This window comes from Perognathus longimembris, chromosome 6, assembly GCF_023159225.1.
Source record: "Perognathus longimembris pacificus isolate PPM17 chromosome 6, ASM2315922v1, whole genome shotgun sequence".
Lineage (NCBI taxonomy): Eukaryota > Metazoa > Chordata > Mammalia > Rodentia > Heteromyidae > Perognathus > Perognathus longimembris.
In genome coordinates this window covers 64706531-64730339 of record NC_063166.1, presented here as the reverse complement: position 1 = coordinate 64730339, position 23809 = coordinate 64706531, and the positions used below count along the sequence as shown (strand labels likewise).

Below are 23809 nucleotides of genomic sequence, written 5' to 3'. Positions count from 1 at the left end.
CTCCTGAGTAGCTGGGATTATAGGTTTGAGCCACCAGCACCTGGCTTCTTGACTTCTTTAAATGATTGAGAAGAAAGAGGAGTAATGTTTTGTGACATGGAAATTAAAGTCAAACTTAAGTGTTCTTAAATAGTTTTAGTGGAATATTGCTATACTGAAATTTTACCTATTGTCTGTGGCTCTTTTAGTGCTAAACAGTGTAGCTCAGTAATTGTAACAAAGTCTGGGCTACAAAGCCATTTGCTCTTAATGTTGACTACTTGGGCAGATGGTGATTTGTATCTACTGAGACAAGCAAGTGAGGAGGAACAGATGTAGAAAGCCTATCTATGAGTGCTGATCATCTGAGTCAGAGGTGGTTTTGAAATAGGCAGGTGCAGAAGGCAAAAGCCAATGTAGATCTGAGATTCTGAAGAGAGTTTAAGGCTGGGGATAGGTTTGGGAAGAAAGGATGAAATGAAGATCCCTGGAGGGAGGATCCCATGGAGGAATGGTAACTTGGGTACCAGAATTTTTTTAAGCCCCCTGGCCAATTCCAGTATATAGTCAGCTTTGAGAGAACCACTGGTATGGAGTGAGAAGATTGAAGATGGAACTCTGGGGAGCATCAACATTTAAGGGAGTTCTAGGGACTCCTACCAAGTGGAGGAAATGCTGGTAGAGAGATGATGGAAGCTGGAAATGCCCTGCAACTGTTGGTCAAGTAAGATGAGGATTTCTTTGGAGGTGACTGCTGACTCTCACTAATCAAGAGCAGTTCTTATAGAGGCCAAGTGACAGCATGGGTTAGACAGAGAACAGTGACTTGAGGTGAAAGTAAAACTTTTAAGTATAAACTATTGAGGGAGCTGTCAGGTAAGGAAAGTGGGAGAACATAGTAGGGAGGGAGGGACTGGGGATATAGTTTGTTCAAGAGAGTTTTGCTAAGAGGACACAGCTTGAGCCTATTTATGTAGTCAGGGAGCCAGCACTCAGAAAGGAAACCTGAAATGACAGTACTAGATGCCACCATTCAGTTTTCAGAGCTAGATGTTTTTTTGTATTTCTTGGAATAATCTTAACATTACAGACTGTTTGGAATTGAATGCTTAATTTTATAGAAATATATAGTTATATATGTATAATATAATACATAATAACAATACAATATAAAATATAATAAATGATATAATATATGCATATGTTATATGTGTGTATATATACATATATGTGTGTATATATGTTGTGTGTATATATATATATATTATTTTTCCCCCCATCCTGGGGCTTGAACTCTAGGCCTGGGCGTTATCACCTTGCTTCTTTTTTGCTACCACTTGAGCCCCAGTGCTACTTTTTCTGAGTAATTAATTGAAGATAAAGAGTCTCATGTACTTTCCTGCCCAGACTGAGTTTGAAATGCACTCCTCAGATCTCAGCCTCCTGAGTAGTTAGGATTACAGGCATGAGCCACCAACACCTAGCTAAAGTCATATTTTAATTTTTTTATTATAAGTAGTAAAATTAACATTTGGGAGTCTTTTCTCCTAGTGTTTTTTAAATCTTTATATATGATTAATTAACTAATTAATGTATCAGTTGGGATCCCCAGGAAGCAGACACTGAGGTGGAATTAGAGGGGAAAGCGTTTATTAGGGAGTAATGTCTGTGATGAAGAAGAGAAAAGAATACGACTAGCTATGAGGCGGTCGCTGACAACAAATTACCTGATAGAGGCAGCCGTAAGACCAAAATGGATGGGTCCTTATATCACCATATTTCCCAGTCATTGGTTGGGGGCAGTGCTGAAGAAAAAGTGCTCTGGGCTTAAAAACTGACGCAGATTCCCAAGAAGCAAACAGTAAGGAACTATCAGGTCACAGGACTTCTTACAGCTTAAAGAGGAATCTGTTCAATGTATCTTGTTGTCTGCCATGACACAAAATTTTGTGTCCCGTCTTTTCTGCTTAACACATGTGGGTTAATTTGTAGTGCTTACAAACTTTAAAAATGTATACATAGTATCCCAACAAGCCCTTAGTTAATATACTCATTCCCTAGGTTTCCAAATTTTCTGTACTATTAAAAATGCTATAATCCTGAAACTACTCAGAGGTTGAGATCTGAGGATCGCAGTTCAAAGCCAACCCCAAGAGGAAAGTCCATGAGATTCTTATCTCCAGTTAACCACCAGAAAACTGAAGTGGTGCTGTGGCTCAAGTTGTAGGGCACTAGCCTTGAGCTGAAGAGCTCAGGGACAGACTCCAATCCCCATGACTGACAAAAAATAAAATAAAAAAGATAACTCCTTTATATAAAGTTTTTAACGAGATTTTTTTAGGATTATTTTATTTGAATAGATTCTTAGAAGCAAAATAGATTGAAGAGAATGAACATTCTTAAGACTGTCATAGGGCTGGGAATATGGCCTTAGTGGCAAGAGTGCTTGCCTCCTACACATGAAGCTCTCCTTTCGATTCCCCGGTACCGCATATATGGAAAACGGCCAGAAGGGGCGCTGTGGCTCAGGTAGCAGAGTGCTAGCCTTGAGTGGGAAGAAGCCAGGGATGGTGCCCAGGCCCTGAGTTCAAGGCCCAGGACTGGCCAAAAAAAAAAAGACTGTCATGTTATTTATAGTGTCACCACAAAGAATGAGAGCCAGTGACATAATGGCCCTCAGTAACCTTGGATCTTGTTTTCTCAGTCATGGCTAATTTGTAGCTGAAAATGATGTCTTGTCTCCCTTTCTAAAGTGTGATATCATAGGGTCTTTAGCGAAGTGAATTGAGGATATGTAATTCAGTCCTCTGTCCAAAGGGTGAGGAGATGATGGTAACAATGAGGGCTCCAGTATCAGATTGATTGGGTTTAAATGTCTCTGCTGTTTGGCATTTTGTGACCTTGAGAATGACTCAGAACATTAGCCTATTTGTCAGAATACTGTGGATCAGTTTCTGTCTTATAAGGCTGCTTTGAAGATGGAATGACGTAGAGTATATAAAAACATGTAGTATGAGGTAGGGCCCATTGCAAACGCTTAATTTTTTTTTTTGGTCAGTCATGGGACTTGAACTCGGACCTGAGCACTGTCCCTGAGCTCTTTTGTGCAAGGCTACTACTGCTGTACCATTTTGAGCCAGAGCTCCATTTCTGGTTTTCTGGTGGTTAATTGGAGATGAGAATTTCAAGGACTTTCCTGCCCAGGCTGGCTTTGAATCGTAACCCTCAGATCTCAGCCTCCTGAGTAGCCAAGATTACCGGTGTGAGCCACCAGCATCTGGCTTTAAATGTTATTTTATGTGCCTTTTAAACTGTTTTTGTGCGTGTGCACGTGTTTGCTTGTTTATACAATTGAGACAGTGTCTTGCTATGTACCTTAGGCTGACCTTAAATTCACCAGGCTAGCCATAAATTCATGATCTTCCTGCCTCAGCCTCTTGAGGGTTGGGTTTACAGACCTGCACTACCTACCATGCCTGGCTAGATATTAGATACTTGACAGTTTTAGTATTTAGTGAATTAGGAGATAAATAATGTTTAATTTAAACTCTAAGGAGAAAAACATGAGGCCTGTGTAAGTTTAATAGATCTGGCTTGGATCCCTTAATTAATAAATTGCAGACCTGGAACCTGAAAGTGGATTTTGCCTGAAGTAGCATTTTTTCAGTCTTGATAGTATTGACATTGGGGACTGGATAATATTTTGTTATAGGACTGTCCTGTGATTATTAAGATGTTTAGCTTCTACCCATTAGATGTCAGTAGCACAACCTTCATACTTTCAGTTGAGTGACAGTCAAAACTGACACATGTCCCCTAAGGCAGGTATCTAATGATCCTGTAGTGACATAGTCCAAGTTTGGGGACAAGGAAGTAGTACTCCATCCTGCCCTCAACGAATAGGCCTAATCTCTTGTTGAATCCATTTCTCTGAACTGTTTAAGATGAATTTTGTTCTATAGCTCCTGGAATTTTAAGCACACCTTTGTGAGACACCTTATAAGGGTGTTAAATAGAGCTATTATATATATCTTTTTCCCTTGATTGCAGGTAGCAAAACTAAAGAAAAAGAAAAGATATTTATGAAATTCAAATGAATGGTGATGGATGATGCAGTTCAAATAACTAAGGTAAGAGAAATAAAACCAGAACTGTACAAATTACAAAATAAACCTCAAACCAGGTTCTTACCTATTGTCTTCTGTTTATGTTATGGCAGCTTATTTTTATAATTTAAAAAATTAACATCTTTAAAGATTATAGTTCTTAATATGACCATGAATCAGAATCACTTAAAGAGCTTTATAAATAAGGGCCAGGGTGTGGCTCAAGTGGTAGAATGCTTTTCTAGCAAGTACTGGGGGCTGAATTTAAACCCCTAAACTGGCCTAGGTACCCTTGAGAAATGAAAGCAAGTCCATACAAAGACACACAGAAATGTTTACTGAAACTTTATTTTGAATAGCTGGGAAAGGTTGGAAATGAAATGTTCAAAAGCAGGTGAGTAGGTAAGTAAATTGTGATACATCCATGCAATGAAATTCTACTTAGCAATAGAAAGAAAAAACTAACAGTATACATATAGGTAAGTCTCATAGATATACTCTTGGCTGAGTGAAGGAAGGCAACCACACAAAGGTTGATGTAGCTCAGTTACCAGGTAAAACTAAAGTGGGATGCTAGAAGTCACATTGGAGGCCCTCTAGCAGGCTGCAGACTGTGCTGAAAGGGACAGGAGAGCCTCTACCAGGCTGCAAAGGCCTGCTGTGTGAATGTTTGCAGCTTACACCCTCCCCCCATATGATTTATTCTCTTAAGCCATTGTAAGTATATGGTTCATTAACTTGAAGCAAATTCACATTGTAGAGTCATTACTACCACTCATCTCCAGAACTGATTCCTCTTTCCCCAGCCCATGGCTGTTGAATTCTACTTTCTGTCTGTGAATTTGACTACTCTGGGTACGTCATACAAAAGAAGCAGAATATTTGTCCTTTTGTGTCTGGATTATTTTATTTAGCACAGTGTTTTCAAAAGTCATCTGCTGTAGCATATGTCAATACTTCGTTCCTTTTTAAGACTAAACATTCCTCTGTATGTATATACCACATGTTGTTTATCTGTTCATCACTTGATGGACATTTGGGCTGCTTCCACCCTTAGGCTGTTGTGACTAATGCCACTCTGAACTTGGGTGTATAAACATCTGTTCAAGTCTCTACTTTCTGTCCTTTTGGGTATATATTTAGAAAGGGAATTGCTGGATTGTATGGTAATTCTATGATCCAGCAACTTTTTGAGCAACCACCATGTTCCCCAAGGTGGCAACATCATTACATTCCTCCCAGCAGAATTGCTTCCCAGGGGTCTTCCTAGTTGGAGATTATATGCTTTCACTGCTGTTTCTTTAGTGAACTTTTTTTTCTTTGAAAAAAAATCAAGTTTTGTCTCTCCATTGTAAAAGTGATGATTTTACCTTCTTTCCATTATGAAAGATGAGGATTTACCTCTATCCCATTTGATTTTTTCATTATTTTTGTTTACTGTTTTGTTAATACATTTTTACCATATATACTCTTTCATTTAATCTTCAAAACTGAAAACTACTTAGCCGCTGATGGCTCATGCCTATAATCCTAACTACTCAGAAGGCTCAGATCTGAGGATTGTAGTTCAAAGCCAGCCTGGGCAGGAAAGTCTATGAAACTCTTTATCTCTAATTACTCACCTAAAAACTGGAAGTAGAGCTGTGGCTCAAAGTGGTAGAGCACTAGCCTTGAATGGAAAGGGCCAGGCCCTGAGTTTAAGCCCCACAACTAAACCGAGAGAGAGAGAGAGAGAGCAAGCAAGTAAGCAAGCAAAATTTATAACTAGGTCACTATTATTCTTTGTCAGACCACGCAGTGTTTTCTGGTTTATATTTCTTTCTCTATAGTAGTTCAATTTCAATATCATGGACCCTTGGCACTTTAAGGTAGGAAATGAAAAAAATAAATTCTTGGGGGTAATTGTCAGTTGCTTCCAATCATACTTTATATTTCTATTTTTGGCCATAACTTTCTCATACAATTTTCCTCCCTGGAGTTTCTGATTTTCCTTCCTTCCTGTCCATTTGCTTATTATAATCTCACTTTCTCACAAGTGCAGTCATAAGTCCTGCTGTGTTAATGTGTGCATTTGTGTGCTGCTTTTCATTTTTTTTTTTTTTTTTTTTTTGGCCAGTCCTGGGCCTTGGACTCAGGGCCTGAGCACTGTCCCTGGCTTCTTCCCGCTCAAGGCTAGCACTCTGCCACGTGAGCCACAGCGCCGCTTCTGGCCGTTTTTTCTGTATATGTGGTGCTGGGGAATCGAACCTAGGGCCTCGTGTATCCGAGGCAGGCACTCTTGCCACTAGGCTATATCCCCAGCCCTCATTTTTCCCATATGATTTATCCTATCAAGACTAGTCCAAGCCATACTTTATATCCCATGTGCCCTAGTCCAAAGCCAATCTGGACTGACTGGTTTGGGGCTGACTATATTTGATACAACCCATAATAGGGGCCAGAAGGGAAAGGGATTCTTTTTTTTTTTTTTTGAAGTAACAACAGCTTTATTTAAAATTATTCACATACAATTTACCTATTTAAGGCATACAATTCAATGGTTCAATGGTTCTCAGGATATTCAGAGATCAGTAACCACCACTACAATCAATAAAAGGTATAGATTTTTTTTTAGACAATGGCAATTACTTACAGTAAGCATGAAAATAATCTTTTTTTCCCCTGGATTACATGAAATGAACACCTTTACATATAGATAGATATATACTGGACCAAACTATTTTCCAGAACAGTCATATCAGCAGTTCATGAAATTATTTTGTCTTAGGACTCAACATATCTCAACTAGCATTAAACTCTAGTTTAAGGTTCCCACTGCTTATTTACATTTATTTTATTTAGCTACTACCTGAACTGACTGTTCATCTATCCAATATTTTAGAACTTGTCTGAAAGGCAGCAGTGCAAGAGTTAACAGCATAAGCTCTAATTAGAGTCAAAGTTAAAGACCACCAGGCTGTTTGGTAGAGGTGTGCATCAAAACTCCTCAGCAAAACACCACCTTTGGAGTCTCCATTATTTAGAAAATGGCTTCACATTTTACAATGATTCTTATGTCACTCCAAATATTTTCAAGTGTATCACTTATTTCATAAGTAGGATGAGTGCAACTTTGTAAGAAGACTCCTGAGAGGAGTTTGAGTGATGTTGGCTGCATTGGAACTTTGTAGAAGACCTGGACCAAATATTGTTATGGAAAAGACAGAGTCTAGGGTACCCATCCAAGACACCCAAGACCAGAGTCTTCACACACAAGACCCAAGGCTGAAGTTCCCTTTCTTCCCCCTCCTCTCCCCTCCCCTCCCCTTTTTCCTCCCTCCCATTCCCTTCCCTCCTCTCCTTTTCCCTTTCCCTTCACTCCTTTACCTCCTCCCTTCTCCTCCCCTCCCTTTCCTTCCTTCCTTTCTTTCTTTTTAAATGACAATGAGTTTGAGTTCAGCTGCTAGACAGGGGCTCTACCACTTGAACCACATATACCCCAGCCCTTTTTGCTGTTTTTCAGATAGGGTCTCATATTTCTGCCAGCCTTGAATGAAGCATGATCCTCCCTATTTGTGCCTCTTGCATAGCTAGGATTACAGTTGTGTACCTTTATGCCTGACTTGTCGATTAAGATGGGATCTCATTAGCTTTTATGCCTGGGCTGACTTTGAACTGTTTTCTTCCTCATCTCTGGCTCCCAAGTATTTGGGATTACAAGTCTGAGCCACTCCTGTAGGACTTTATAATTCTTACGATTAGTCTAGTTTGGATAAAACTGAGTATAGGATAATAGAGTCATGAAATGGATTGGTGGTTGTGCAAGTGAAAAGAGAGAACCTAGGGAAAGGGGCCTTTCAAAGTAGTAGTGCGTAATTTGGCACTGGGAGACTGAGACTAGTGGAAGTCTAAAGAATAAACTGAACTTGAAGGAAAAGTCTAAATAATAAATTGAATTTGACAGCAAAGTAATCAGTTAGATTTAGTTTTTCAGGTGATTGTTAGACATTTAGCAGGACCTTGGAAAATAAAGATGCACATTCAGAAATGAAATGATGGAAGTGATCATTGAAACCCTAAACATCACTAAGCCTTTCTGAGGAAAAAAGATATAGAGAGAAGAGTCAGGAAGCCAACATTGTAGATGCTTCTTTCTCTGCCCCTGAAACAAGTGGCGTTGAACACTGTTATGGCACTTGAAACACACATGTACTTTATTTCCATACTGCCTTTTTGTGCAGCCACGGTCTCAGTATAGGCAAAAATGGATCTAAATTGGTTTTCCAAGCCTAATACCGAGCTCAGTGTCTGGTTTCTCATTGAAAGTTTGTTGAATGAATGCTTGAATTGGAGAAGGAAGACATGAACTTTACAATAAAGAAATTTGCATCTTTCTTCCTTGCATGCTTATTGCCCAGTGCCTGGCCTATAATAGAATGCTAATGAAATTTTGATTTGCAAATGGTAGAGAAAGAAAAGCTTTTGGAGCTGAAATTTAGTAGTTGTTGTGTCAAAAGAACCAGGAAATGGAGAAACTTTTGGGAGAGGTGGCAACTACAACATGTTACAAGCAGACATAGAAAATGAAAACAGGAAGAATTTGATCAGGATGCTCTTTGTAGATTTGAGAGTAAAGGAATTAAAAACATAATAAGGACAAATACTGTGTGTTAGAAAATTAACAGAGAATGTGAAGAAGTCTAAGGAGAAGGGAACTGGTCAGCAGCATCAAGAGAGGGGCTGCAGGGCTTAACATTTGGTTTGTTTTAAAGTCTGTCTGGAACATTTGGGCCTATTTCTAAACAGATTTGAATGAGGGCCAGAGAAGCAAAGTTTGAAGGTCCTATGAAAATATCTTTTTTTTTTTTTTGCCCGTCTTGGGCCTTGAACTCAGGACCTGAGCACTATCCCTGGCTTCCTTTTGCTCAAGGTTAGCACTCTGCCACTTGAGCCACAGTGCCACTTCTGGCCGTTTTCTATATATGTGGTGCTGGGGAATTGAACCCAGGGCTTCATGTATACAAGGCAAGCTCTCTTGCCACTAGGCCATATTCTCAGCCCGGTCCTATGAAAATATATAATATGGGATGAGAGATCTTGCAGAGGATCTCAAACATAGTGAGCAACCTTGGAAAGGATGAGAGGACCCTCTTTACTCTAGTCCTAATAGAATAGAAGCTATAAAGAGAGCTATCTTCCCAGAGGGAACTATGCCACTAGAAACAAGCAAAGGGAACCTGACAAAAGTGTTTTTGCACAACAGAAGTGGTATTTCTAGCCAAAGTTGGATATCCAGGAAGCAGGATGGCACCTCCTGTGTTTTAGGGAGCTTTTGGTTGCTCCTGTGTATGCTCTCTCTTCCCTTGCCTTCTCTCTCTCTCTCTCATTGTTTCCCCTTTCCCTCTCTTCCTTTCTCTTCCCTACCCTCCCTCTTCTTTCTTCTCTTCCCCCTCCCAACCTTTCTCTCTCCTCTCTCCCTCTCCCCCTCTCCTCTCTCCTATCTCTTCCCTCCTTTCCTCTCCTTCTTGCCCCTCTCCCTTTCTTTCTCTAGGTCTTTCTCACTCTTGTAGAGACAGATTCTCATTTCCATAACCCAGGCTAGCTTTGAACAAAATGTATGACACTATTGATAAAAGATTTTAACTAGGAGAAAAGAGAAGTGTGATTAGCTAGTGACTGTGGAGCAGAGGCCAACACAGTAGAAAATTCCATACATTTTATTTCATTTGATGGAGACCTTTAACTTCTATACCTTAAAACCCCATTGAACACAGACAGTGCCAGAAAAAGTCTGCTTTCTCTTCAACAAAGGGGAAGCACAGAATAACAGAAACATTTTGACCATGCCTGTCCTTCTCCAGGCAAAGGAAAGAAGGAGTTCCCTTGATTCTCTAGCACTGTGGACAGTCAAACTGCAGCTGTGGGGAATGCTGGCTGAGCCATCTTCCACCCCCACCATAGCCAGCAGTCACAAGGTGGAGTCACACACAGCACAAAGGGGGGGCTTGAGAAATGAGTTCCTTAAGTCTATAGATTAGATCCTCCCTCACAGAAAAGAAAGAAGGGAGGGACAAGTAGCTGGAGATTTATTGTATGTTACTGTAATGGTGGATATATGTCGTTATGTTTATCAAATTCATACATGTATCACAAAAAAGCAATCCCTAATGTAAGCTCCAGCCTTTAATTAATAACAGTGTATTAATACTGACTGGTCAACTGAAAAAAAATATATATCCTTAATATGGAGAGCAGGAACAAAGGTGTGGTAGAGAGAAAAGTAAGGGAGTAAATGGAAACTATATTCCAATCAGTATCTCTGTACACCTAGAACTGCTTTTTAAATAGTATATTTTAATGGATGATGATTTACCATAAAACACTAATCAAAAGAAAAACAAACTGAAGTACCTATATTAATACCAGATAAAGTATTCTTCTAAGCAATGAAAATTACCAAGGACAAAGAGAAACAATACACACCAATAAAAGGATCACTTCAGCAAGAAGGCATAAATATTCAGATATATGTATGAAAATGTAGCTTTAAAATAAGTAAAGCAGGGCTGGGGATATAGCCTAGTGGCAAGAGTGCCTGCCTCGGATACACGAGGCCCTAGGTTCGATTCCCCAGCACCACATATATAGAAAACGGCCAGAAGCGGCGCTGTGGCTCAAGTGGCAGAGTGCTAGCCTTGAGCGGAAAGAAGCCAGGGACAGTGCTCAGGCCCTGAGTCCAAGGCCCAGGACTGGCCAAAAAAAATAAAATAAAATAAGTAAAGCAAAATTGGATATGATTGAGAGTGTGACAGACCAATGATTACCATTGCCAGCTCAACACCTTCTTTTCTAATTGACAAAACCACTAAGACAAATGCCGTGTATTTACACTTACATGTGGAGTATTGAAAAATCTAAAGACCTGCTAGGTGACTGTACCTAGCAACTCAAGAGGCTGAGACCTGGAGGATGGAGATTCAAGGCCAGCCCGGGCAGAAAAGTCTTTTAAGGCTCCATCTTCAAAATGACTAGCAAAAAGTTAGGCTAAAGGTATGGTTAAATAGTAGAGTACCAGCCAAGTAAATACAAGGCCCTGAGTTCAACTAGTAATTAGTGGGAAGAATAAAGTAGACAATGCTTACTTCCATCTTGTTCTGAACTATAAATTCTTCTGGCAGTTTAACTTACAAACTTTATTGTATCATTAGTTTTAAGTATATGTATTCTTTTTTCCTCTGAGATTTTTTTTCCCTCACAAACCCAGTTTGCTACCTCTGTTTCCTGACTCATTGAATAATAACTTCTAGGTAACCAGAAACCTAGGAAGAGTACCATTTAACACCTCCCTTCTCACTCCAAAAGCAAATTCTGTCCAGTGCTGTGCCTCTTAAAGACCTCCACTCTTGCATCTCCACCTGTAATCTAACCTGCTAATGAGGCTGTCTATGTCTGCTACTCCAGGCTTTCAACCCAGTCGAGTGTTCATTCCAAAACACAGGCCAGACAAGTCACCCTTGTGCTTCCATTCTTCAAAGGCAACTTAAGGTTTGAAGAACAAGAAAAAAATCACTGCCCCACACTCATGATCCTGCCCTGTATACATCTCCAGTGTCTCCTGGCACCATGCTCCCCCTCAGTCTTTGTGCCTTGGACACAATGGCTTCTTTCAATGGCTCCCACCCTCTCTCTAACCCAATCTAGAATGTATTCCATATCCTCCCTGTCTCCTTAACTCTGTTCATTCCTTACATTGTATCCCAGGAGTCAGTGGCTTGGGAATCTTTGTCTGGCTCCCTCACTTCTATATAGGCTCTCAAAGTCTTTTAATTCTCTTTTCTACCACTTTTCCCATTTGGAAAGTAGTCAGTGTCACAGGCCTGTGTGTTTCATGAAGACAGGTATTTGGATTTATTATTTTATGTATTAGGGACAAGACCCAAGTACACAGTAAATGCTTAGTAAATCCCCCCTCCCAGTGAATGTGTTTTTGACCCCCCAAAAAAAGTAAAGTTTTGTAAGCACATTTTTTCTAGCATTTATTAGTCATCTGGCCTTTCATGTTTTGAATTAATTTTATGAGGATTTTTATTAATGTTTTTTATAATGGTTCATGGCTAAATTTCTGAAATAAAATTCAATCATGGTTATAACATGGTGCATTCTCTTTGACTGGAATTTAAGACTTTATAGGTATAATCTCCCTCTCTTACTCTTTTCTTTCTGTGTGCTTTGTCTGATTTATGTCTCATAAACTATAAAATATTCAAGTTTTGTTAGTTTATTTTTATTTAGTGTGATTAGCAGGTCAGAATGTAAATTCAACCTTTTTACTCTTTACCTCTCATTTTCTCCATCTCTTTTGTGTTCCTTGTTTCCTCCTTTCTTGCCTTTTGAATGGAGTGACCTTTTTAAAAAAGGTTAAGATTATCTTTAAGTAGTTGTACAAAAGGAGTTTTGATTTAGAGTATCAATTTATAAGGACTATGCAGGTTGATCAGTGTTACCCTTTCCATCTTGCTTTTCCAACTCTCTCATCTCTAACTATCCCCTCAAGTTACCTAGTTCTATTTTCATATAATATTCAGACTTTATTCTCCCACCCTTTCTTCATTTGTCTACCTCCCTCTCCCCTTGACCCTACCTTTCCCTGATATCCCAAGTTCTAGCTTCCTGGTCCTTTAGTTCGACTGTAAGTTAGCTGTTCAGAGGGATTACACCATTGGACTTCTCCCCTGCATATACCGTACTTTCCTTAACATGTTTATGTATGTATGCAGATGCTTCTTTATATGTTTACATATATATTTATAAATTCGATCCAGCTTTTTTTTCTTTCTTTGCAGACCTGAGAATCAAACTCAGGACCTTGCCCCACTGAGCTAAATCCCCAACACCATAACTTAGATCTAACTTCCACATATGAGAGGAAAATATATGGAATGCTTCACAAGTTTGTATGTCATCCTTGCACAGGAACTGTGCTAATCTTCTGTGCATTGTTCTAATTATAGAATATGTGCTACCAAAGCACATGGTTGGGCAAAAGCGTATAACACAGAGCCTATTTATAATGAAGTGTTTTCGATTTCTCATGTAATTTATTGAATATTTAGTGAAAGCAAATGCCAGGGGTTACATGGACATGTTTTCTCTGCATTATAAAACTGGAAAAATCTTAAGTCAAGCAAAGCCAAGTCAAGAACTGTCTGTAAGTACTTACAGCTTTGTTTTTAAGTAATTGACTTGTAGAGATATGTAGGTGGGACACTGAGAAAGGAGTGGTGGTTTGAATCCAAAAGCTGTCTGTTGGAGAATTTCTTCTCTTGAGGAGGAGATCAGCTCTTGTTTCTGTTCAGACATTCAGCAGATTGGCAAGACAGTCTACTTGACTCAAAGTTCACCAATTAAAAGGTAAATATTGAGAGAGTGAGGGAAGGGATGACATTGTCCAAAGAGAAATGTACACTTTACTTGACTTCACTAACTGTAACCCCTCTGTATATCACCTTTATAATAATAATTTAAATTTTTTAAAGAAATTTAAAGAAAAAAAGGTAAATATTAAGCTAGGGCACTGGTGGCTGAGGAGGCTGAGATCTGAGGATCGTGGTTCTGAGTCAGCCAGGGCAGAAAAGTCTTTGCGATTTTGATGTCCAATTAACTACCAAAAAGCCAGAGGTTGAGCTGTGGCTCAAAGTGGTAAAGGACTAGCCTTGAGCACAAAAACTCAGGTACAGCACCCAGGCCCCAAATTCAAGTCCTAGGACTGCCACACACACAAAAAAAAAGTAACCATCACAAATCCCTGTACCCCTTGATGTCTTGTCAGTAATATTCATCTCTTTAAGCCAACCTTAATCTCTAAAGACAATAGCAAGGTCAGATTTCTGACTAACATGATAGGACTGTCCTGCACACAATTAAAAACTTCTTTCTCCAGATTCAAAGTTTATAGGTAGTGTTGATCTCTTTGGTGTATTGCAACACAGATACATGATCAGCTGTTAGTATAATTGTTTTTCCTTGAAGAAAAGGTTTACCATGTTTCTATTACTACATGATAAAACATCCCCATAGGGGCTGGGAATATGACCTAGTGGTAAGAGTGCTTGCCTCCCATACATGAAGCCCTAGGTTCGATTCCCCAGTACCACATGTATAGAAAATAGCCAGAAGTGGCGCTGTGGCTAAAGTGACAGAGTGCTAGCCTTGAGCAAAAAAAAAAAAAAAAAAAAAAAAGCCAGGGACAGTGCTCAGGCCCTGAGTCCAAGCCCCAGGACTGGCAAAAAACAAACAAACAAAAAAAAAAACCCATCCCCATATTTAGTTGTTTAAGCCATTTGCCCAGAAGTAGTGGACTCTGCCTGTAATTCCAGCTACTCAGGAGGGCAAAGCAGGAGAATCATAAGTTAGAGGCCAGCTGGGCAAAGTTAGTGAAACCCTGTCTCAAAAACAAAATGGCTAGGAGTTGGGGCATGGCTCAAGTCTTCGAGTACTTGCCCAGTTCTGTCCCCAGTGTCCAACCTAATTAGCTCACAATTCTGTGAATCAGCAATCTGTTGGTTATCTGTTCAGTTCATCTGCTGTCTTAACTGGAGTCATTCATGCAGCTGTAGGCAGCTAGTGGTTTGTGCACAGCTGAGATTGTCTTAAGCACATGTCTGGCAGTTGGTGTTGACTGTTCTCTAGGCCACTGTCTCCATGTTAGAAGGTGTGCCAAGGCTTTTCACACTGACAGCAGTGTTTCCGGAAAGCAGAATGACAGCTGCAAGGTTTCAAGAGGTGTCAACCTGAAGGTCACACCAACATTTCGGCTGCATTTTATTGGTTGAAGGCAAGTCATAGTTCAAATTAAAGAGATGGGGAAACAAACCACCCCTTTATGGAAAAAATGACCATGTCTCACTGTAAAAAGTATGTGTATGGAATAGGAGTTTTTGTAATCATCCCCACAAATAGTCTTATCACTGTGTATGGTTTTGTTTTTTCCTTCTGACTACCTTAAAATTTTTTATGGAGGGATTCAGAAGTCTTATTATGATATATCTAGATACATATTTCCTTTTTATTATTTATCTGTATGGAAATTCGTAGTAATTTTTTTTTTTTTTTTTTTTTTTTGCCAATCCTGGGCTTGAGCTCAGGGCCTGGGCACTGTCCCTGAGCTTCTTTCACTCAAGGCTAGCACTCTACCACTTGAGTCCCAGCGCCACTTCTGCCTTTTTCTGCTTATGTGACATTGAGGAATTGGGCCCAGGGCTTCATGCATTCTAGGCAAGCACTGTACCACTAAGCCAAATTCCCAGCCCCCTTAGGACTTTTTAATGTATAGTTTGATGTCTTTTGCCTGTTTTAGAGTGTTTTCAGCCTTATCTCTATTTCTTCTGTTCCATTTCTCTTTTCTCTTTTACTGGGGACTCAAATTATGTGTAGGTTAGATTATCTCATGGTATGCTTCTCCATATCTTTTGCCTTCTCTGCTTCGTTCTGATTACTTCCCTTTGTTTATCTTCCAGTTCACTCATTTTTAAGCTATATATTTTTGTTTGTTTGTTTTGTCAGTCATGGGGCTTGAACTTGGGGCCTGGGAAGTCCTGAGCTCTTTTGGGGCAAGGCTAGCACTCTACTGCCTTGATCCACAGCTCCACTTCTGATTTTCTAGTGGTTAATTGTAGATAAAGAGTTTCATGGAATTTCCTGCCCATGCTGGCTTTGAACCACCATCTTCAGATCTCAACCTTCGGAGTAGCTAGGATTATAGGTGTGAGCCACCAGCACCCAGCTTTAAGCTATATTTTATCTGTTCTTTTTTTCCCTTTCTTTTTTATTTTATTTTTTTTCTTTTATTGTCAAAGTGAAGTACAGAGTTGTTACAGTTTCATATGTAAGGCAGTGAGTACATTTCTTTCTTTTTTTTTTTCTTTTTTTGCCAGTCCTGGGCCTTGGCCTCAGGGCCTGAGCACTGTCCCTGGCTTCTCTTTGCTCAAGGCTAGCACTCTGCCACTTGAGCCACAGTGCCACTTCTGGCCATTTTCTATATATGTGGTTCTGGGGAATCGAACCCAGGGCTACATGTATACCAGGCAAGCACTCTTGCCACTAGGCTATATTCCCAGCCCGTGAGTACATTTCTTGTTCAACTTGTTACCTCCTCCCTCATTTTCCCAATTTTATCTGTTCTTAAATCTGTATATTTGGGCCTTTATGTCAACTATGGTATTGATTTAAAAAGTTGTAAATTCTTCATTCCAGTATCGTGTGTGTGTGTGTGTGTGTGTGTGTGTGTGTGTGTGTGTGTGCGCGCGCGCCTGTCCTGGGGCTTAAACTCAGGGCCTGAGCACTGTCCCTGAGTTTATTGTGTTTGAGGCTAGCACTCTGCCACTTGAACCCTAGCTCCACTTCTGGTTTTTCTGGTGGTTAATTAGAGAGAAGAGTCTCACAGAGTTTCCTGCCCAGACTGTCTTCAAGCCATGATCCTGAAAGCTCACCTCCTGAGTAGCTAGGATTACAGGTGTGAGCCACTGGCCCCAGGCTTCCAGTGTTTAAAATAAAAACTTTTAGCAAGGATTTATTTTAGTAAAACAGGATGTGGAGAAATAGAGAAGAGGAAAATATTTTTTGCCCCCCTATGCAGAAAAGAGAGTTAGAGACTACTCTAGATTTAAAAAAAAATTTTTTTGTAGTACTAAGGGTTGAACCCTGGCCTCACTTGTATAGACAAGCACTCAACAATTTAGCAATACACATAGCCCTATAGAATGTCTCTCTGGCCCTTTCTGTAGGTTTGTAATAATTTTTTAAGTAGGCCTGAGTATTTACTGACATTCATAATCCTGTAGAATATTACTATTTGCTTTCTACTGACTCCCATGTTGTCTCCCTAAAAAAAATACTCTGACTTTTAAATTTTGTTTATAGGGCTGGGTATAATGGTACATACCTATAATCCCAGATTATAGGAGACAGATGCAGAAGGATTTTGAGTTTGAGGCTACATAGCAAGCAAGACTAGGCTAGGCTACATAATGAGACCTTATTACCAAAACAAAACAAAAGGAAACAATTTTTGTAAAGAGTTTCTGAGATTAGGCATCTACTTTTGTTCTAAAGATTATTTACATTTGTTTCTGACCTTGCATAGGGGTCTTGAATCATTTTAATCCAGTTTCAGAGATTGATTTGCTTTTAATCAGGGCCCATAGTCCTACAGGGTCTCATCAACCTCACTCAGTTCACCACCTGTTATACCTATTATGTGTGGGACATTTTTCTGGATGCTCTATAGGTTCTGTGATAGGAACAAACCTGGTCTTCAGAGTGCGGTGTAGTCATTATTATAATTGACAGGTAAATATATATTCAGCTAATAAATTCTATGAAAACGATGTGTAGGCTGTTGTGATAGTATTACTTAGAGAATAAAAACAGTTCTATTGTAATTCATACTGAAGCAGATTTTGTTTAAACTGAAACCTGACTGATAGAGAGAACAAGGAAAAGACATTATCAGTTAGTTGAAAGAGTGAAGACTGGGTGGCAACAGAAAAATATATGGAGAGCTGCGCATAGTAGCTCAAGCCTATAATCCTAGCTACTTGGAAGCAGAGATCGCGGAATCATGTTTGATGCCAACCACCCTAAGCATAAAAATCCACAAGACTCCTCAACCATTGGTTGGGCAGTGGCAAGCATGCATCATCACAAGCTGCAGGAGAACAATAACTAGGTGCCTGTTAGCACAGAGACACAAGGAAACATAAATAGGATCAAAATCCAGACTGGCCTGGGCATAAAGTAAGAAGCTATCTTGAAAATAATTCGGTGAAAAAGTGGCTGGAGTGGTGGTAGCTCGTGTAGTAAAGCATCTGACTGGCAAGTACAAGGTCTTTAGTTCAAATTCCAGTACTGCCATAAATACATACATAGATACATAGTATATGAGGGGAAAGAAGAAAAGAGGACAGTTTGGGCAGTTTGTATTTAGAAATATGCGCGCACACACGTGTACATATTTTTCCTTTTTTTTTTTTTTCTTATTCTTTTCTTTTTTTACTCAGGCCCCGATTTTCACTCAGCTTGATTGCTTGGTCATTTGAGCCATGCCTCCATCCAGAGTTTTTCCTGATGATTTTGGAAATGGAATCTCTTGGACTTTTCTGCTCAGGATGGCTTTAAACCACTATACTCCTGGTCTCAGTCTCCTGAGTGGCTAGAATTACAGGTGTGAGTCATTGGCACCCTGCCTGACTTAGAACTATATTGATGAGTTCTGGGGCATTATACCCCTCTCCATTTTTCTTCTATTTCCCTTCAGAAAAATTAATGGATTAGGTATTGATGAATCTAGGTCCTGGATTCACTTCTGTACTCTTAGAGATACACAATTCTCCACTCAAAAGGAAGAAAGGAAAATAGGGAACAAACATAAAACGAGGAAAGAAGCACGTAAGGAAAGACTGTCATACTCTTTGTGTTCCTCCTAAGCATTTGTAGTTTGACACCTGTAGTAGGTATCCTAGACTTACCTATGGATTCAGTAGAACAAGAACAGATCAGATTTTTCTTAATTGTAAAAGAGAAAATTAGATAAGAATTTTCCCTCTTCTGTTCTTTTTTTAATTTTTTATTTTGTGAGACCCAGACTTGAACTTGGTACCTGACACTTTGCTCATTGGCTGGCGCCCCACCAACTAAGCCACACCTCTAACCCCTCCATCTTATTTCTCTAATGAAAAGACAAATTAATCAAAATGAAGAAAAGTCACATTCATCTCCTGAGTGAAAATAATTTAACTAATCTGAAATGTTTTAAGGCAACATGAAAAAAATGAGTAAGAAAATGCCTGCAATGTTAACTCCTCGAAGTCAGTAACTGCTTTCTCCCTTGTCACCTCAGCTGGGTACAAGATAATTGAACAAATGAGCAGTTTTAGTTTCCTTGCTTTGAAGCAATTTGAACTGTCATTACCTTATAAGTAGAGTTTACCATTCACTTGTTTTTACACATTCCAGAAAGATTGACAAAACTTTTTTTCTCATGATATCACTAATCCAAAACTCTGATCTGATCAGTTTTAGAATTTAAATTTCCTCAAGAGTCCAGCTGTCAGAGAACACATTGTTATACTAAGGTGAAAAGCCTATTCAGAACTTTATGGCTGTTTTCTATCTTTGACCACAGACCCTAGGACTTGATCTGGTATTTGAGAGGGAAAAATTAGTTATGCTCCTTTATCTTAGTTTTCTAATTATGATGTAAAGTTTTCTTTTTCTAGAAAGAGACTAAACTGGAATGAAAATGAATTTTCATCAGTAAAAGCAAAGCTTTAAGTAGGTCATCTGACTTTGCTTTTGTGTTCCACATTTACCCTGGTTATAAAAGGGCCTTTCATGAGTTTTCTAGGCTTTCATCACTGCCAGACTCTCCACAGGCATTGTGAGAGAATTAAGCTACCACCTCCCCCATACTAGTCTCATGTACTCTTTCCATGGGGCACATACTGGACTATGTTTAGCTCAGCAGGAACTCTGCAGACACTGAATCCATGAACATCCCTCCTTCCAGATAAGAAGTTCAGCATTTATTAGTGTCACGGCCATAGAAATTAGTGTCTACCAGTATCTAACGGATATATGACATGCAGCCTAATTTTTGTCAAATGCTTAAGCCAAAGTATAAGAAGTGTTTATATTAATTTGTATATAAAATTTTCATCTGGGGCTGGGAATATGGCCTAGTGGTAAGAGTGCTTGCCTTGTATACATGAAGCCCTGGGTTCGATTCCCCAGCACCACATATATAGAAAATGGCCAGAAGTGGCACTATGGCTCAAGTGACAGAGTGCTGCTAGCCTTGAGCAAAAAGAAGCCAGGGACAGTGTTCGGACCCTGAGTCGAAGCTCCAGGACTGGCCAAAAGTAAAAAATAAAATAAAATAGATAATTTCTTCTAACTCAGTTGAGTAGGAAATAATGTTTCAAATAAGCTAGATAAATACTTGTAACTTTTTTAGAGAAGGTAGTATACCAGGTGCATACTTATAAACTCATCACTGGAGGTCCCAGGCCATTGTAGGCTATATAAAGAGCCTTTTTTTTTTTTTTTTTTTTGCCAGTCCTGGGCCTTGGACTCAGGGCCTGAGCACTGTCCCTGGCTTCTTTTTTGCTCAAGGCTAGCACTCTGCCACTTGAGCCACAGCGCCACTTCTGGCCATTTTCTGTATATGTGGTGCTGGGGTATCGAACCCAGGGCCTCATGTATATGAGGCAGGCACTCTTGCCACTAGGCCATATCCCCAGCCCAAGAGCCTCTCTTTTTAAAAAAGAAGAAGAAGCAGGAAAACAGGAAGGAAGAAAGGCAAGGAAGGAAGGAAGGAAAAAGAGAAAGAAGTAGCAGGTAGTCATCACTGAATTCACTTTTGTTTGTTCGGTTTTTGTTTTTTTGCCAGTTCTGGGGCTTGAACTCAGGGCCTGAGCACTGTCCCTGGCTTCGTTTTGCTCAAGGCTAGCACTCTGCCACTTGAGCCACAGTGCCACTTCCGGCTTTTTTTCTATGTATGTGGTGCTGAGGAATCGAACCCAGGGCTTCATGTATAGGAGATGAGCACTTTACCACTATGCCATATTCCCAGCCCCCTGAATTCACTTTTTCATCTTTTAACTACAAGAATGGAGGAAGAAAGGGAGCAAGGAATTTTATTTTATTTTTTTCAGGTAATGGTCCTAGGGCTTGAACTCAGGCCATGGTAGCTGTCCCTGAGCTTTTTGCTCTACAACTTGAGCTACAGCTCCACTTCTAGCTTTTTAGTAGTTAATTGGAGATAAGAGTCTCAGGGGCTTTCCTGCCTACTGGCTTTGAACCAGGATCCTCAGATCTCAGCCTCCTGATCAGTTAAGATTACAGGTATAAGCCACTGGCTCTGGATGAGATCGAGGCATTTTGAAGGGATATTTAGCAAGCTGCTTATGGCATTGTTTGGGGGTATTAAAAGATTTACATTGTATTAATATTGCCTTCTACTAAGTGTATCTCAAGGATAGTTTTGGCCTTATAGTTTGTTTTTTAATGTGTGTGTGTGTGTGTGTGTGTGTGTGTGTGTGTTTGTGTGTATGTGTTAGAGAGAGAGAATATTGGAACTTGGGCTCTTTTTTTTTTTTTTTGGTTTTGCTTGTTTGTTTGTTTGTTTTGCTCAAAGGTAAGGCTACTTGATCCACACCTCTAATTCATATTTGTCAGTTCTTGGAAGAAAATAGAGCATTATTTATGCAGGTTCCAAACAATTCTGATGAAACTAGTCTTCTAAGGCCTGCCAGTTTACTTGCTGTACTGTTCCCACAGGTAAATATTCTGTAACATCTACCCACTAAAATCTTTTATATTCTCAGTCATCTCAAGTATCTTTCTTTTCGATCTTTCTACTGGTTCAACATCTCAGCCATCCAACCCTATTCCTTATAATCTTGTTGCATTTGCCCAGCAAAATTTTAATTCTGTATGTTTATTCTCCAAACTATTAGTGCTTAAAGTATTTTTCTTAAAGTATTTTTCTAGTAAAAAATCCTAGCAAAAGTAGGTCTCATTTCATCTGGTCATCAACTCCTGTCGTTTTCTAGAGTGTCATTATTAGTCTTACCATTTCTAAAACTGTCTCCCTGCTTGCTTACTCTCTGTGCTGCATAGATCACAGAGAAATCTTGAAAATGTCCAACTATAGTGCCCTCATTTCTCTATTTCTCCTAGTTTCAACCTTTTTTACATAAATTCTCTTCCTTTCTATCTGATCTTTGTTAGCATTTATACATCATTAGTTCTTCCTTGGCACAACAACAAACTAAGTGACTATTTTTTTACTAGGATATAAAAATCCTGTATTTAGTGGGCTAGAAGGTATAGCTCAGTTGTGCAGCACTTGCCTCATTCACAGAGACCCTAGATCACATTCTTAGCAATACACACACACACACACTTTCTTTACCTCAGTACCCTAACCCTCATAATTTCTAATAATTTGCCTATATACACTCTGTGGGTTTTCTATCAATAGTCATTTCCTGAAAATAATAATAAGCGTTCTAATTTTCACTATTTTTTTTTTAGGAAATAAAACTAAAAGTTTATTTTAACCAAACTCTATAACCTGTACTTCCACCAATCTACTTGGTCTTTACCATCTCTCCTCTGTAGTTAACTAGACTGATGTGTTCTCTGCAAGTCTTTTTTTATTGTAAAGGTGATGTACAGAGGGGTTACAGTTACATAGGTTAGGTAATGTGTACATTTTTTTATAGTGTCACCTCTTCATTCATTTGCTCCCCATTTTTCCCTCCCTAATCCCTAATTTTTACTATTATGATTTCTTACTATAAAAGCAAGGATCTCATATAATCTTGAAATGAGTATAATAGGTCACTTTGCCCTATTGCTAATTTTTTTTTTTTTTTTTGGCCAGTCCTGGGCTTTGGACTCAGGGCCTGAGCACTGTCCCTGGCTTCTTCCCGCTCAAGGCTAGCACTCTGCCACTTGAGCCACAGCGCCGCTTCTGGCCGTTTTCTGTATATGTGGTGCTGGGGAATCGAACCTAGGGCCTCGTGTATCTGAGGCAGGCACTCTTGCCACTAGGCTATATCCCCAGCCCCTATTGCTAATTTTTTAAAGGAATTTTGTTGTTGTTAAAATAGTACCTTTTGGGGAATCTGTGATATGAGATATAGTGGTGCCAGCCTACATGGTCTTAGACTTCTATGATCCCCACAATCAAGAGGCTGGAGCAGAGAGATTTAAACTACATAGCCAAGATCCTGTCTCAAAAAAACAAAACAGTAACTTTTTTTAGGTTCTAGATTATTTTTCTAGTCCTAAGATTTTTTTTTTTAATTATGAATTTGGGCTAAGCCAGGTGACTCACACCTCAATCCTGAGGCCAGCTTGGCCAAAAAGTTAGTGAGACTCCATTTTATAAGCTGGGTGTGGTGCTGCACACCTATGAACATATCTATTATAAGCTGAAGAACCACAATCCAAGGAAAGCACAGGCAAATACATAAGATCCTACCCAAATAATAACTAAAAACAAACAAGCAAGCAAAAAGGATCTGGGATGTGGCTCAAGTGGTAGAGTACCTACCTAGTAAGTTGAGACCCTGAGTTCAAACCCCACAACTCAATAAAATCAATCACAAATTGTTTTATTTATTTGTGTCTTTTCTTTTTACCTGAGTCCTGGTGATCTGCTTCAGGGCTTCATACATGTTAGACCTGGCTGTAATATTGAACTATTCCAGTCCTGTTTTGTTAAACTATTCAAAAAAGTAGGGTAGTGTGTGTTGTTCAAGGTTAAATCATTTGCTAAGCAGGTATTTTTCCACTAAGCTTCATCTCCAGTCCTGTTTGAGCTTTTTATTATCTTTTTATCATTAATTATTTCTGTATTTTAATAACTTTATAATTGGCATAATAAACTAAACACATTTAAAACAAATTCTATTATTGTGACTGTGTATGCAGCAGTGAAACTATGACCACAATCAACAAAGTGTGAATATATTCATCATTCCTCAAAGTTTTCTTGTACCTCATTAACCCACTCCTCTGTCCCCAGAAACCACTGGTCTATCTTCTATCACTATGACTATTTTTCAATCTCCAGACTTTTGTAGTGTTGTATGAACCATGTGTTTGTGCTTCTTTGGCTGGACTAGCCAATTCCTGGAGGCAGTCAGTTACTCACCTGCTTGAGGGTGCCTTTC

The 23809-nt window shown here is 39.4% G+C and overlaps 1 protein-coding gene and 1 non-coding gene across 4 annotated transcripts in view; one reads left to right on the top strand and one right to left on the bottom strand.

Annotated features, from left to right (window-relative positions):
• Window positions 1–23809, top strand: part of Ptpra (protein tyrosine phosphatase receptor type A) — a 116681-nt gene that overhangs the window by 27799 nt on the left and 65073 nt on the right. For 2 of the 3 annotated variants that reach the window (XM_048348910.1, XM_048348911.1), the window contains exon 2: window positions 4030–4109. The exons of the other annotated variant lie outside the window; for it this stretch is intronic. In XM_048348910.1, coding sequence (XP_048204867.1) covers window positions 4077–4109 — 33 coding nt within the window. In that variant the 5' untranslated portion in view covers window positions 4030–4076. The remainder of the gene's footprint in view (window positions 1–4029; window positions 4110–23809) is intronic. 3 annotated transcript variants of the gene reach the window in all.
• On the bottom strand, window positions 12993–13095 carry LOC125354070. Its single transcript, XR_007211453.1, has one exon. It is a non-coding gene; the product is annotated as a U6 spliceosomal RNA (small nuclear RNA).